A 12,466-nucleotide genomic window follows, 5' to 3' on the forward strand; every position below is an offset into this window, starting at 1 on the left:
CAAGAATATGTTCTCAGTAGGGTGTTTGAGATCCACAAAGCCAGGAAAAGGATGCTGACTTTGGCAGGCTTCGTGTCTTTGTGAAAAGCATGTAATGCTGTCCTGAACAGACATGCACAAATGGGGTTTTGTGCTGTGGATCTAAATCCCCCTACTCTAAGGATTAGGATTCTATGATGCTTATACTGTAGTCTACTTTGGCAGGCTTCGTGTCTTCTTGAAAAGCATGTAATGCCGTCCTGAACAGACATGCACAAATGGGGTTTTGTGCTGTGGATCTAAATCCCCCTACTCTAAGGATTAGGATTCTATGATGCTTATACTGTAGTCTACTTTGGCAGGCTTAATGTCCTTGTGAAAAGCATGTGTAATGCTGTCCTGAACAGACATGCACAAATGGGATTTTGTGCTGTGGATCTAAATCCCCCTACTCTAAGGATTAGGATTCTATGATGCTTATACTGTAGTCTACTTTGGCAGGCTTAATGTCTTTGTGAAAAGCATGTGTAATGCTGTCCTGAACAGACATGCACAAATGGGATTTTGTGCTGTGGATCTAAATCCCCCTACTCTAAGGATTAGGATTCTATGATGCTTATACTGTAGTCTACTTTGGCAGGCTTAATGTCTTTGTGAAAAGCATGTAATGCCATCCTGAACAGACATGCGCAAATGGGATTTTGTGCTGTGGATCTAAATCCCCCTACTCTAAGGATTAGGATTCTATGGTGCTTATACTGTAGTCTGCTAGCTGGCTCTTCAGTGGATTTATTTGGAAGTTACTGAGTTTTTGAGATACCTGTGGGGCACAAAAAAAGCAAAAGACAGGGGGGGGCAGGGAAAAAGGCCCCCTTTCAGCACAAGCTGGAAGGCTACATTGCCTGAAAATTCTGCAAGACCTACCAAGTTCAAAGATTTTTAAAAAGCATAGAGCCTCCACAAGATATTTCCCTCCTCCCCACCCTCAATTTTAGGAGCACTCTGCTGTACTTATCCAATCAAGTAAGAGTGGTTTTCAAAAACCAGTGAAATACTATTTAGTTTATTTAGTACTAATACAATGTAATGTCTTTGTTCTCTTTTGTTCTGGCTTGACTATTACACATTAACAATTACATTTTGTTGCACGGGATTGTGGAAACCACTCTAACATCAATCAAAGCATATTATTACTAATGAATACTTTTTTGTGTGGAAATTTTCTTGATAAAGGATAAAATAATAAGCCTTCATGCACCATTGTTAGCTATATGGCACACCTAACTGCATACCTGTCAACTCTCCCACATTAGGCAGGAGTTTCAAGATTTTGGACCCCTTCTCCCGCTCTCCCACGTTGAGCAACAAATCTCCAGCTTTTAGCGATTTTTATCGCTTCCAAAAAATTATTCTAAGAAAATCTACCCTGCTAGCAGAGCTTTCTCCTGTGTCTCTTGCTTAGCAGTTTACTGGCCGATTCGCGTCTCTGGGTTTTCGCGTTGTCGTTTGACAGACGAAACCGCGAACACTAGCAACAATACATAAATAGAGAGAAAACAAGAGAAAGGGCCTCTGCTAGCAGGGTAAAGAAAATCGTCATTTCGCCGCAATAATTCACTTGCGTAGCGCAATTTATCTAACACTCTTGTGTGATCTATAAGTGGATTTGTTTGTGAGAGCTTTCTATACGTAAACACCTGCAAGGTTAAACCCACCCCTCCCCCAAAAAATGAATATACCCCACCCCTCCCCCAAAAAATTCTCAAGCCTTGAGATTTTTGGAGGTTGACAGGTATGGTCATGTGTATTTAAGTTATAAAGGTTGAATAACTTTGTTAATTTGTATCTGACATCAGTTGGAAATAAAGCCTAGAAAATGGTAGTCATGTAAAAAAGCCCTCTAGTGCCCTTATTCAGAAGCACAGAGAAAAAAACAAGTCATTTAAGAAAACTTTAGGATGGAGCTTGGAAAATCATTCCAGTAACCCTGGGACAAAGTAGTAAGATAGGTCAGGGCAGCACACTAGGTGACCCACAAGGAAAATGTGATTATATGAGACTATAAACTGGGAATAGAGAAGGGAGGATAGAATCCACACGATTGCACCAGAAATTAGCACAAGTGGCATGATACTGGCGAGCCCCATAGTTTATGAGAGCTCTAGGTGTGCTGCTTTGCTTGCTACCGTTGGTAGTCTTGTTTTCGTCAGCTGCTTTGGTAACATTTAACAGGCACACACCACAGGCCAACAGCTTATCTTCCTCACAAGTCAGGCGATGGGTAGAAAAATCAACCACACTGGTCTGTAGATCGAAAAGTAACAGACAACAACAATTATTCAATTTAATGGGGTTTTAAATCTTATTTTGTAACATTTCCTTCTTTTTGGGGCCACAGAAAAACAATTTCATAATGCCTTACCATTTATATTTTAAACTGAAGGAATTTTCAAAGAAGGACAGCATCTCAATGGGGTAATCACTACAGACATAAAGGTGGAAGGGAAAACTGATATTTATTAGTTCCTGTTCTATCAAAACCCAAAATCTGCCCCTTTGTAAAAATTAATTTAAAGCAAAAACTCACATCAATGCTTGATCCTGAGAGGAAATTTGCAATGCTTTTCCAAGTACGATCAATCTCCTCCAGGATGTCCTGAAGCTTCAAATTGTTACTTGCTGGTGATAAAATTTACCAAACATCACATCAGACATTACAAAACTTGATTGGAATGAAATAAAGTGGTCTAAATGCATCCCTGGGGTCCCTTGAGTCTTCAGAAATGAGGCGAAAAAGACTCTTTCTGTTCTTCTCTTTCTCTTCTTTTGTCCACTTGTTATCTGCTCCTCCCACACCACGCCCTCGGGCTGTCAATAATTTGTTTACCTGCTTGGTTGATTGTCGCTTTCAGTCTTTGGGTCACAGTATAAACTTCTACAACAGCTGTAGATAAAGATAACAACATGTTTTAAAGCATTACCTAGCTTTCTGAAAGGGAATGCATGAAAGCGCCATACTCAATAGGCTTTTATTATGAGATTCTCAAGTTACTGAGAGTCTCTTTTAAAAGTTTTATATTTTTATAGATTACATTTTACAATAAAAAAGGGTTACAGGTGAAAGAAAGAATAAAGGCCTGCATAAACGGCTATACTGTTAGGGTAACACTGCCGCTTCAATAAAATAGCAATGAAAGTTTTACACAGAATATTCATATTGTGTGTAACTCTTCATCAAACACACACAACAAAACATCACCTCTAACACAGTGTGCAGAAAAAGATGTGAAATACCATTCAGAGGAACGAGAGAAAAGGCAAGAACAAAATAACAGTTTTGGAACCAAAAGCAAGAACGGTTTTAATAATATTGATTATCAGCAAAACACCAATAAAATAAAAATGTTATGTATTTGCATGATTGTAGGCTTGGAGCTAATTTGGTTGTTACGGGGTGTCATGCAAGCCCGCCTTGTTGTGTTGTCATCATTTAAATTTTATTATCATCATTATTTTTATTAACAGTACATATACCTGTGAAATAGTCTATGCCTTGCTTGGACTGTAGAATCTCTTGTCTGATGGTGGGGTCTTGCATGCGTTGTACCGCCAGAGCTCCCGTGCCAAGGGTCAGTAGACAGCTATTAAGGCATCGTCCCCACATGTGGGCATGCTTATCCACCTCCTGGGTAATTTAATGCAATGTTGCTCAGATAACGTCACCTCACTGACATCATTTACAACATGCAGGGGTGCAGCAGGCTTTGAAATATTGGGGGGGGGGGGGGGCACAATACAGAAACATTAAGAAAATATTGGGGGCACAGCCACACCCCTACTGGTCATTTTCTTATCATTTTTCAAAATATTGGGGGGGGGGGGAGAATGTGCCCCCAGTGCCCCACCCCCTGCTACGGCCCTGAATACATCATTCATGAAAGTGCAATGTTGCTCAGATTAATGTCACCTTACTGATTTTATTTACAATAGACCGTTTTCCCAATATTGGGTTCACATAAAAAAATTTCAAAGACTGGCGGGCCACAGCTGATCTGAAATGTCGTACAAAGTGGAGTTTACAGACAAAGCTATAGAAAATGCTGCCAGAGCACTACTTTCGCAGAGTTTTGAAGTTAAACTCCCCTTTGTACACATTTTGGATCAGCTGTGGCCTGCCAGTCTGTAGCATTTTGGATGTGCATGCAACATCATGAAAACAGTCTATACATCCCTTGTTTAATGTTTTGGAAAGAAACTCAATCTTCACATCCTGTTTTAGACTGATACCCTATGTTTGAAGGCTCATTCCTATAGCCAAGAATGCTTAAAAGAACCCTTGAATTACAATAAATTCAAAAGGAAGGAAAAATTGAGCAACAGTGGGAGATGAGGAGATACCTAGGAGAAATGTTCGCTTAATGTCCAAACGACTTCCCCCCTCTTTTCAATCCTTGTCACTCACAGGCCTATGGTCTGACTGCTGTTTTGTCCATCTCTCTTGGAATGGACCCAAAAATAATAGTAAAGTAGCAAGTGTGTCTTTCTCTTTGTCAGGGGATCTCAAAACTAGCCTGGCATGTATGTTAGTAGCAGCTAGAGTAACAGCTGATTAGCTGGACATTCTCACCTCAGATTCAGTGGAAAACACCTTGTATCTCTCGGCCGAGTCTAGCGGGACAGCACTGATCATGTTATGCTCGGCATCATGGCTGTTGCCATGGAGACCTAGGGATCTCTGTGTCATCTCAGTACCGCCCTCAGGGACTTCGGATCTACTTGAAGCTGAAAAATCTTCTTGACTTGATGAAGTCATAAAACCACTAAAATCCTCAGTACTTTGAGGTTTAGATTGCTCTGTATTTGCAAGGGAAGAATCGCTAGGTGTATTTGAAGGTTTAAAGTTATCAAATTGACCAAATTCGCTGTTAGTATCTGAACTGGGGGCTGCATTAAAATGGGAAAAGTCCCCAAAGTCATCTTGAGCTGGGGTCAAATCCTCACGTGCTGAAGGATGAAGCTCAAACTTGTTCAGTTCACCAAAGGAGGTTGACTGTGCAGTTTCAAAGTTAGCAAACTGATCCTTACTTGAATGGCCACTGGCAGCAAAATTGTGTATGTTGGGCTTAGTGTCTGGAGCTGTTAATGTTGAGCCCATAAATGTAGAAGCCTCGAAAAATGCTGCAGGCTTAGCAGAACTGGTTGCATGATGAATCTTATCTTTGTCAACGCTGGTACCTACTCCTGACATTTGAAGACTACTAAAGTCACCAAAATCATTGTTAGAACTATCAGTTTTTGTAACCATGTCAGCCTTTGTTTCAGCTGTAAGAAAACCACCAAAGTCTCCGAAATCATCATTGTTAGAGTTCGCAGGATGAGGCTTATTTGCACCAGTTGCTTCTGATAAGGAAAAAGCATTGAAGTCCTTGCCATCTCTATTTCCATTATCCCCAATGAAATTTCCAAAATCATCAGCATCACCAACCTTGCTGTCAGCAGGCTGAGATGTTTCAAACTCACCCATACTATCATGACTCTTCTGACTTGCTTGAGGCAAAGAGAATACTGACAAGCCAGAATCCAAGTCTCTTAAAAAGTCATATTTGTCTTTAGACTTGTCTGTAGCTGGTCCAACAGGCCCTGGCTGTTTCTGAACCTTATTAGCTTCATTTGAGCTTTCTTGATCACTCCCAGCGCTAAGATAAGGCATTTTGATTCTTGGAAAAGCTGTTACGCCACTCACCTTTGCCTCATTTGAGACTTCGTTTAAACCTGTCTTTGCAAAAGACTCAGTTGTAATGCTACTGACAGAAGACTTCACAGGCTCTGCCTCCATAAAGTCAGCAAAGTCATCATCATTTGATGCTGCTGATGAAGGTAATGCTGCAGGTTTAGATGAGGCAGAAGTTGAAACAGAGGATGTGGAAGAACTTGCAAATAACTTTAGCTGATCTGATAAGCTTGTTGGCGAAGTGGTCACTGGTTTGGTGGAGAACCCTGGATGTGTAAAAAATGGGGTAGGGGTTGATAATGATGCTGGGGGCATGCCTGTGCTTGTAGTGGAAATTGAAGATGTCAGGGTGGAGCTCATTAGGCTAGGGATGGCGGGTATAGGCTGGTCATGGTTATTTGATGGTGCTGAAGTGCTGCTCACGCCTGGGCCAGCTGAAAGCCCTGACGCGCCCTTGCTTATTGTTGTCACCATGTTTGATGATGGAAATGAAGAAGTTGTAACAAAACCACTGGGTAGGGCACTATTTGGTACTCCAAAGTCTGCATCAACTCTTGAACCACTTCCCTGGAAGTCACTGAACTCTGAATTGTTGTCACTTTGGAAGTCTCCAAAGTCATCATCATCTGTTGCATTTATACTACCAGAAGTTATGCTAGACATGTTGCCATTGAGACCAGTAGGAGTCAAACCAGGCATGTTGCCTTGAAAACCAGGGGCATTATTACTTTGTATAACGCTAGGGATACCAGGGGGCATATTGCCATGGAAACCAGGAACCATATTCTGCACGGCCTGGGAGCCTAATCGAACCATGTGAGACCAATCTTTAAAATTTTCGTTGGATTCCATTTGTCTGTCTCCGGCTGTTTTGAAGACACTGTATTTGTCACTTGGGTCAGATGGAAGTTGCGACGTCTGCTCTTGTGAGGGTTCTTTAGGGGCATTTTGTTGGTTCCCATCACTGAAGCTCCAGCCGCTGTCTTTGTCCTGGAATGCAATGGAAGAGGGGGAAGTTATGAGGTGTAACTGGTAGGATTTTATACAAGCTGAAGTAGGTGATCTATGTAGGTGCTTTGGAAACAGGAAATAAATCAATAAAGGTTTGAAGTAATACATAGCATGTACGTAGCATGTCTCGATAAAAACAAGCGGTTTTGCAGAGGTTTGCAACATCAGCCCTTAGTTGGGGCAAAGAAGGGAGGTTATGTTAAAACTAGATCAGGGCAGACACAATTTTGAAACATGATGAATCAGAAGATGTTATTTTGTTATAAACACACTCTTACAGTGCCTTCCTGGAAGGATGGCAAAACTACTTGTTAAACATCTTACATACACATCCTGTACATATTATGTTCACAGACGACCTCCATCAACTTTTCTTACGTTTAAAGGCATTTTTCGGAAAAGAAGGGATAGGTCTGGTCTGAAATGTAGCATATGTATATCATCTACACCTACAGTATTTCAAATACTGTATACACACTGTTTATACACACTGTTTATACATAATACTCACGGATGACTTATAAAAACCCTGATTACCTTTAGAGCATCTTCAGGAAAAGAAGGGATGGGTGCGGTCTGGCATGTGGCCAGTTTCTCTAGGGTCAGTCTCTCATGTTTAATACCAGTCTGAAAATGCAACAGAAATGTCCATTACAGCTAAGGCTAGCCACTTCCCCAAGTCCTAAAAAAATCTTGATGGTTATTTCAGTTTTTCTGCATAATTACAACTCTTCTAGAGCTTTCCATAAACAAACATTGAATTAAATGTAGTGCATGTGAGTGCCACAAGCTACATGCGAGTACCTGCCCCAAAGCAATCAATCCCAGCATCATCTTAAGCTCCAGTAGGCTCAGTTGCCCTGGCGACTCCCGGTTCACCTGCATCCAGATCTTACCAAGCACATCCTTGGGCAAACCTGAGGCCAGTAGGATTGGGTACAGCCTATTTGTGTCCAGGGAGCCATCCGCAGTGGCCTTCTCTGCAACTTCTGAGTATATGCACGGCAGGTTGGTACTCTCTGTGCACCAGTGGGGAGGGTTGACACCGTAGATGTCCTTTGGTGTGAGCTCTCTGGGTTCGGCAGGCTCTGAAACAAAACCAAAAAAATTATGTAATAGTCTGGGTTTGCAACTGATGTTGAGCCCATTGGTGGTCAGGCCTAACAATAAACAGCACTACAGCAGAATCTTCTTAATGTATAGATGTGATCTAGGGGCAAGCTCTCCCTTCCTGCTGGAAATTGCAAAATTTGAATAGTTTAAAAATAAATAAAATCATGTACAATTAAAGTCCATGCAATAGAAACAACTGGATTATGTAATTTAAAAAGGAAAAATCATTTTCCTTGGGTCGCTACCAAGATTGTTTAATAATAAAAGAAACTAATAAAAAAAACTTGCAATCACCTTCAGGGACTGTCTGGGGACCTCCGCTAGGCATCATCCCTTGGCTTGTTCCTGGATATGCCATTTGTCCAGGAATTCCTGGCATAATTCCTGCTGCTCCACCCAAACTTGACGTGGACGATACACTCGACATACTGTCTGCCCTTAGTCTCTGTTCCCCTGCTTGATGGCCCGCTGGCATGCCCATAAATTGGGGGCCAGATTGTGATGGTACTCCAGACCAGGTACCAACATTTCCAGGCCCAACAGTCCCTTTCAGTGCATCTGATGGAGCTATTCCAGGGAGGGCTGGTGTTTTGGAGGGGTTAGGCCAGCTACTAAAGTTTCCTGGTCTGTTGTTCTCTTGTTGGGGAGTTGGTTCACTGGCATTGCCTGAGCCTGGATGGGCGTAAGGCCAGGCACTGGTATGTCCAGATCCGCCAGTCTGTTGTTGAAATAGTGTACTGCTCACAGTGGCTGTGTTGCTTGCAGATGTTCTTTGCCACATAGAGGGTTGGGTTTGGGGCGTCATAGACCATGTTCCCTGAGATGCAGACATTGAAGGTGTGGCTTCCTGAAAGGGGAAACAATTAAATGCTTCTATCAATACTAGTAATCTAGTAATCAAACCTGCAAATAAAGCAAAAACAATATTCAGGCTTCCTTTTATAACCCCTATTAGGCTAATTTGCCTACCTGAAAATCACTGAAACCATCGTTAGCTGGAAGATTCACTTGCTTGAAGTTACCAAAATTATCACCAGATAAAGGGATTGTCTGCTGACTGGCCTGGATCGGCATACCATATGGATGCATTTGCAGCATAGAGGAATATGGGTGTGACTGTTGCTGGGGCACCTGGCATGGCTGTGCTGCCTGGCCTGCTGCACCATATAGGTGGGTTGCCTGTGCCTGCTTTGATTGGTTTTTGTTGAAAGATGACACCCCAGGTCGAGAAACTGCCAATTAAAAAAAAATATTCACTAAACAAAAACAAACAAAGCAGGTAAGTTTTCTTTGTATTGAAAACAAACAACACATTTCATAGCTTAGTGAATTTGCAGGGTTAAAGCCGAATTGTTACCAGTTTACTTCTGGTCGATTATGTAACAATCTCCTATGATATTTAACAGAAAACATGAAAAATATTTCACAGTTCAAACGTTTTATTACCCATGAGCTTATGCAAATGCATACAAATTAATCAAATGAATTGTTTCATCTTTATTTAAATGTATTTGCATTAAATACGACTAATAATATGACGTTTGAACTCTGCCTTAGACTAAAGCCTGAGCATATTAATCATATTGTGTTTATTTTTGATCTATTATTTTTTTTAACAGGTCAATGAGTAAAATGTGTGTATCCTGACGTTTTAAGACTCACAGACACTAGCCTCTGATGACAGTTGCTTAGCAACACTTGACGAGCCAGGCCCTCCTTTCTGAGCTAGAGGACCAATCAGATGAGCGAGATCTCCTGGCACTTGTTTCTTTCCACTAGATCGACTAAAGGCCTGTAGCTTTCTCTGCTGAGCTTCAAATTCTTGCTTTTTTCGAGCTTCTGCCTGCTTTTTCTGATTGGCTTCAGCGAGCTTTTGCTGTTCTTGTAGCATTCTTTGCTGCTGTTGCTGATAGGACTGCTGTACTTGAGGGTTTTGCTGATGGACAACTTGATAGCCCTGGGGAAAACCCCCTTGGGGGAAACCCTCTTGGAATCTCTAGTAAGCAAAGCAAAGAATCAGAATTAACTAATCAATTAGTGTGATGGAACCAGAGCATACAGTATATGGCTATGTGCACAATGTTGGTCCACAACCATGTAACATGCATACTGAAGCGCACTATGGACTGGGTTCGAAGCGTGTACGAGGTCCAAACACAGTTCTCGTATTTCAATCGAAGTATCGTGGACGGTTGGTGCTAGATACATACATGCTTCTTCCAACCCTAAAAACAAGTCGTGCATGTTCCAATTGAATACTGTGCTCGGTTCAACCATTTTTACTAGCCTGGTGCGTGTACACTCTAAACAAGACCATGCTCGGTCTGGCCGTCTAGATCATCTTTTTTTATCTTTATGGCATAACACTTTGCAAATGTGATGTCATTTTTGCCTCATAATGGCAATAAGGCCAACAAAATGTGATTTCTTGCTCTGGCTTCAAATATGTTTAAATTCAATTCTATTTCCTTGTAGCCATTAAACATAACACCCTTGCAGCTAATTATTTTATAGAGCAACATTTGGCAAAATATATGTTAACTTATTCAAATAGGCTCACTAATCCGCTATTGAGTATCAACATTGTGCACATACTGTAACCCATACTGTAACCCATAGTGGAGAGATTCATGCAAAAATGAGATTCTCTGTATTGTTTATATTACCCTTATTATACACTGCTCCTTTTACCTGGGTCGTTTGCTGGTTGGGTTGCATGTAGCTATACCTTCCTTGGCCCACACCTTGCATGCCTGATTGGGCCCCATGTGGATAAGGGCCTTGTTGAGAACCAAATGATGACTCACCTAAATTTTGAGAAATAAAGGGGCAGTTTTTATTATATATATTTTTCATTTATTTTTACAACTTAAGGCTCGCATCCTTTTTCGGGGCTGCATCAATATATATTTTTCAGTTTTTATTTAGTTATTTCTGCTGCTTTTTTGATTGTTTGTTCCTCAGAAGTTCAAATTTGGTGCTTTAGCGGTGCCTGGGCACTGACACAAAGGCAGATGTTCCCATTTCTTATGATTTTTTTTCACCCATTTGCAACATCATGGGAATTTCCTTTGTGAATCGTACACATCTTTGATAAACCAAGGATAAAAAAATAAAATAATTTTAAAAAAGGGCTGCATGCCCCCCTTTTTTATCTTATCAGGATGATAAACATGTTTTTATTTCTACTTGGCCTTAGGTGTTGTTTCTGTACTGCATATGAGACATGGGGTGAAGTTTTTTTTTAATTTTTGTAGATTTCAAATAAGTTTACACTCCGAAAATCTGTGTATTGTAACCCACAGTGCTTCATGGGTATCAAGTAAATAAGCAAATTAGCGTAAATAAAATGATACATAAGAAATGGTATGCATCACAAATCAGGCAGGCGAAGAGCAGAAACAAATATTTTTTGTAGCCTTATTCTTAGAATCGGATTCAAAACTAAATGCTTTCTTTATACTTTCAATTGAAATTGATAGATCACTAAAGATTCAAAGATACTAAAAAACTAAAGCAAAATCCACTAGCCCTAAAACAAATCCAATATAAAAGCTAAAAAAACATGTTATAGATTTCGGGCAGAAAAACTAGACTAGACAGTAGTAATATTAGTAAAGGTTGGTTCTCATTGACGCAAGCGCAAGCGTTGTTTTTCCAAGAAAGAACGAGAAAACTTACCGTGCGGATTCTGATAACTGTTTGGGTTCGCATTCGAGGCCGGAAAGCGATTATTAAACGCCATGTTTATGTCAAAAGATCGGCATATATTGCAATATATCGTATTTGGCGGTATGAATCAGGCAAAACGGCGAAAAAACCCTCTACGTCTGGACGTTCGAGGACCTTCCGATGGCCATATTGAAAACGGTCTCCCATGGTGCACTGTAACCAACGCCACAGGCAACCCATGCTACGCTTCCTATTGTAGACTTTTCATATCAGGTGCGTTAGGGGGGGGGGGGGGGGGGTCTCTACACGTTTCACGAGTTTCAAAAATCGGAAATAACGTTTCACGATTAACTAATAAACTGAAGAGATGAATCAATCTTTACTCGGAAATTACGATTAAAGATTTTTAAAGGCCATTCACGAATCACGGCGGAGGTAGCAACGGATCACGGTTTCAATTCGTTCTTTTCGCGATTCATGAAAAACAAAAAAAAAGGCCGTTCACGGATCCGGAAAATTACCCCTTAGGATTAGGGAGCGGTAAGGGGAGTCCCTGCACGTTTCACGAGTTTAAAAAATCGGAAATTACGTTCCACGATAAACTGACGACAGGAGGCAATCTTTACTCGGAAACCACGATTTTTACAGAGCATAGATCACGATGATCAAATTTCGCTATCACGAATCATGGCGAAGGTAGCAATCACGGATCACAGTTTTCAATTTGTCCTTTTTTCTCTTACCGCCCCTGTCCAATAAGAGAATAACCCTTTTTTTCGTGTCTTTGGGTGGAGGAGTGCATCCACGACACACCCTTTTTCACCGGCCTTCCGCACCTCAAGTGATGCTGAGAAGTAGGTCTTGCAGGCTAAAATACACAACTCACTGCATTTACCTCGAGTAGATTCTATTAATAATTGCTTGTCATACATTTTGTTCTTCTTCAGCGAAAGAGCCCTT

The 12,466-nt window shown here is 41.0% G+C and overlaps 1 protein-coding gene across 1 annotated transcript; it reads right to left on the bottom strand.

Moving 5' to 3' along the window:
* Window positions 1–1,877: 1,877 nt before the first annotated feature.
* Window positions 1,878–11,721, bottom strand: LOC5516185 (synergin gamma). The gene is made up of 12 exons (XM_032386038.2): window positions 11,516–11,721; window positions 10,526–10,641; window positions 9,497–9,830; window positions 8,804–9,066; window positions 8,129–8,681; window positions 7,526–7,809; window positions 7,259–7,348; window positions 4,607–6,700; window positions 3,514–3,664; window positions 2,867–2,923; window positions 2,567–2,658; window positions 1,878–2,283 (listed from the first exon to the last, which is right to left on the bottom strand). Exons 1-12 carry the CDS (start codon window positions 11,577–11,579, stop codon window positions 2,029–2,031), a joined length of 4,353 nt encoding a protein of 1,450 aa, XP_032241929.2. The 5' UTR covers window positions 11,580–11,721; the 3' UTR covers window positions 1,878–2,028.
* Window positions 11,722–12,466: the final 745 nt, after the last annotated feature.

The sequence above is a fragment of the Nematostella vectensis genome, chromosome 8 (assembly GCF_932526225.1).
Source record: "Nematostella vectensis chromosome 8, jaNemVect1.1, whole genome shotgun sequence".
Classification (NCBI taxonomy): Eukaryota; Metazoa; Cnidaria; class Anthozoa; order Actiniaria; family Edwardsiidae; genus Nematostella; species Nematostella vectensis.

Bases quoted from the DNA above. Each gene is read 5' to 3' on its own strand.
- LOC5516185 (XM_032386038.2), bottom strand. From the start codon at position 11,579: ATGGCGTTTAATAATCGCTTTCCGGCCTCGAATGCGAACCCAAACAGT. The intron at 9,067-9,496 runs GTGAGTCTTAAA...TTTAATTGGCAG, and splicing joins GTCATCAGAGGCTAGTGTCT to TTTCTCGACCTGGGGTGTCA. The intron at 7,349-7,525 runs GTACTCGCATGT...TTGCATTTTCAG, and splicing joins GATTGATTGCTTTGGGGCAG to ACTGGTATTAAACATGAGAG.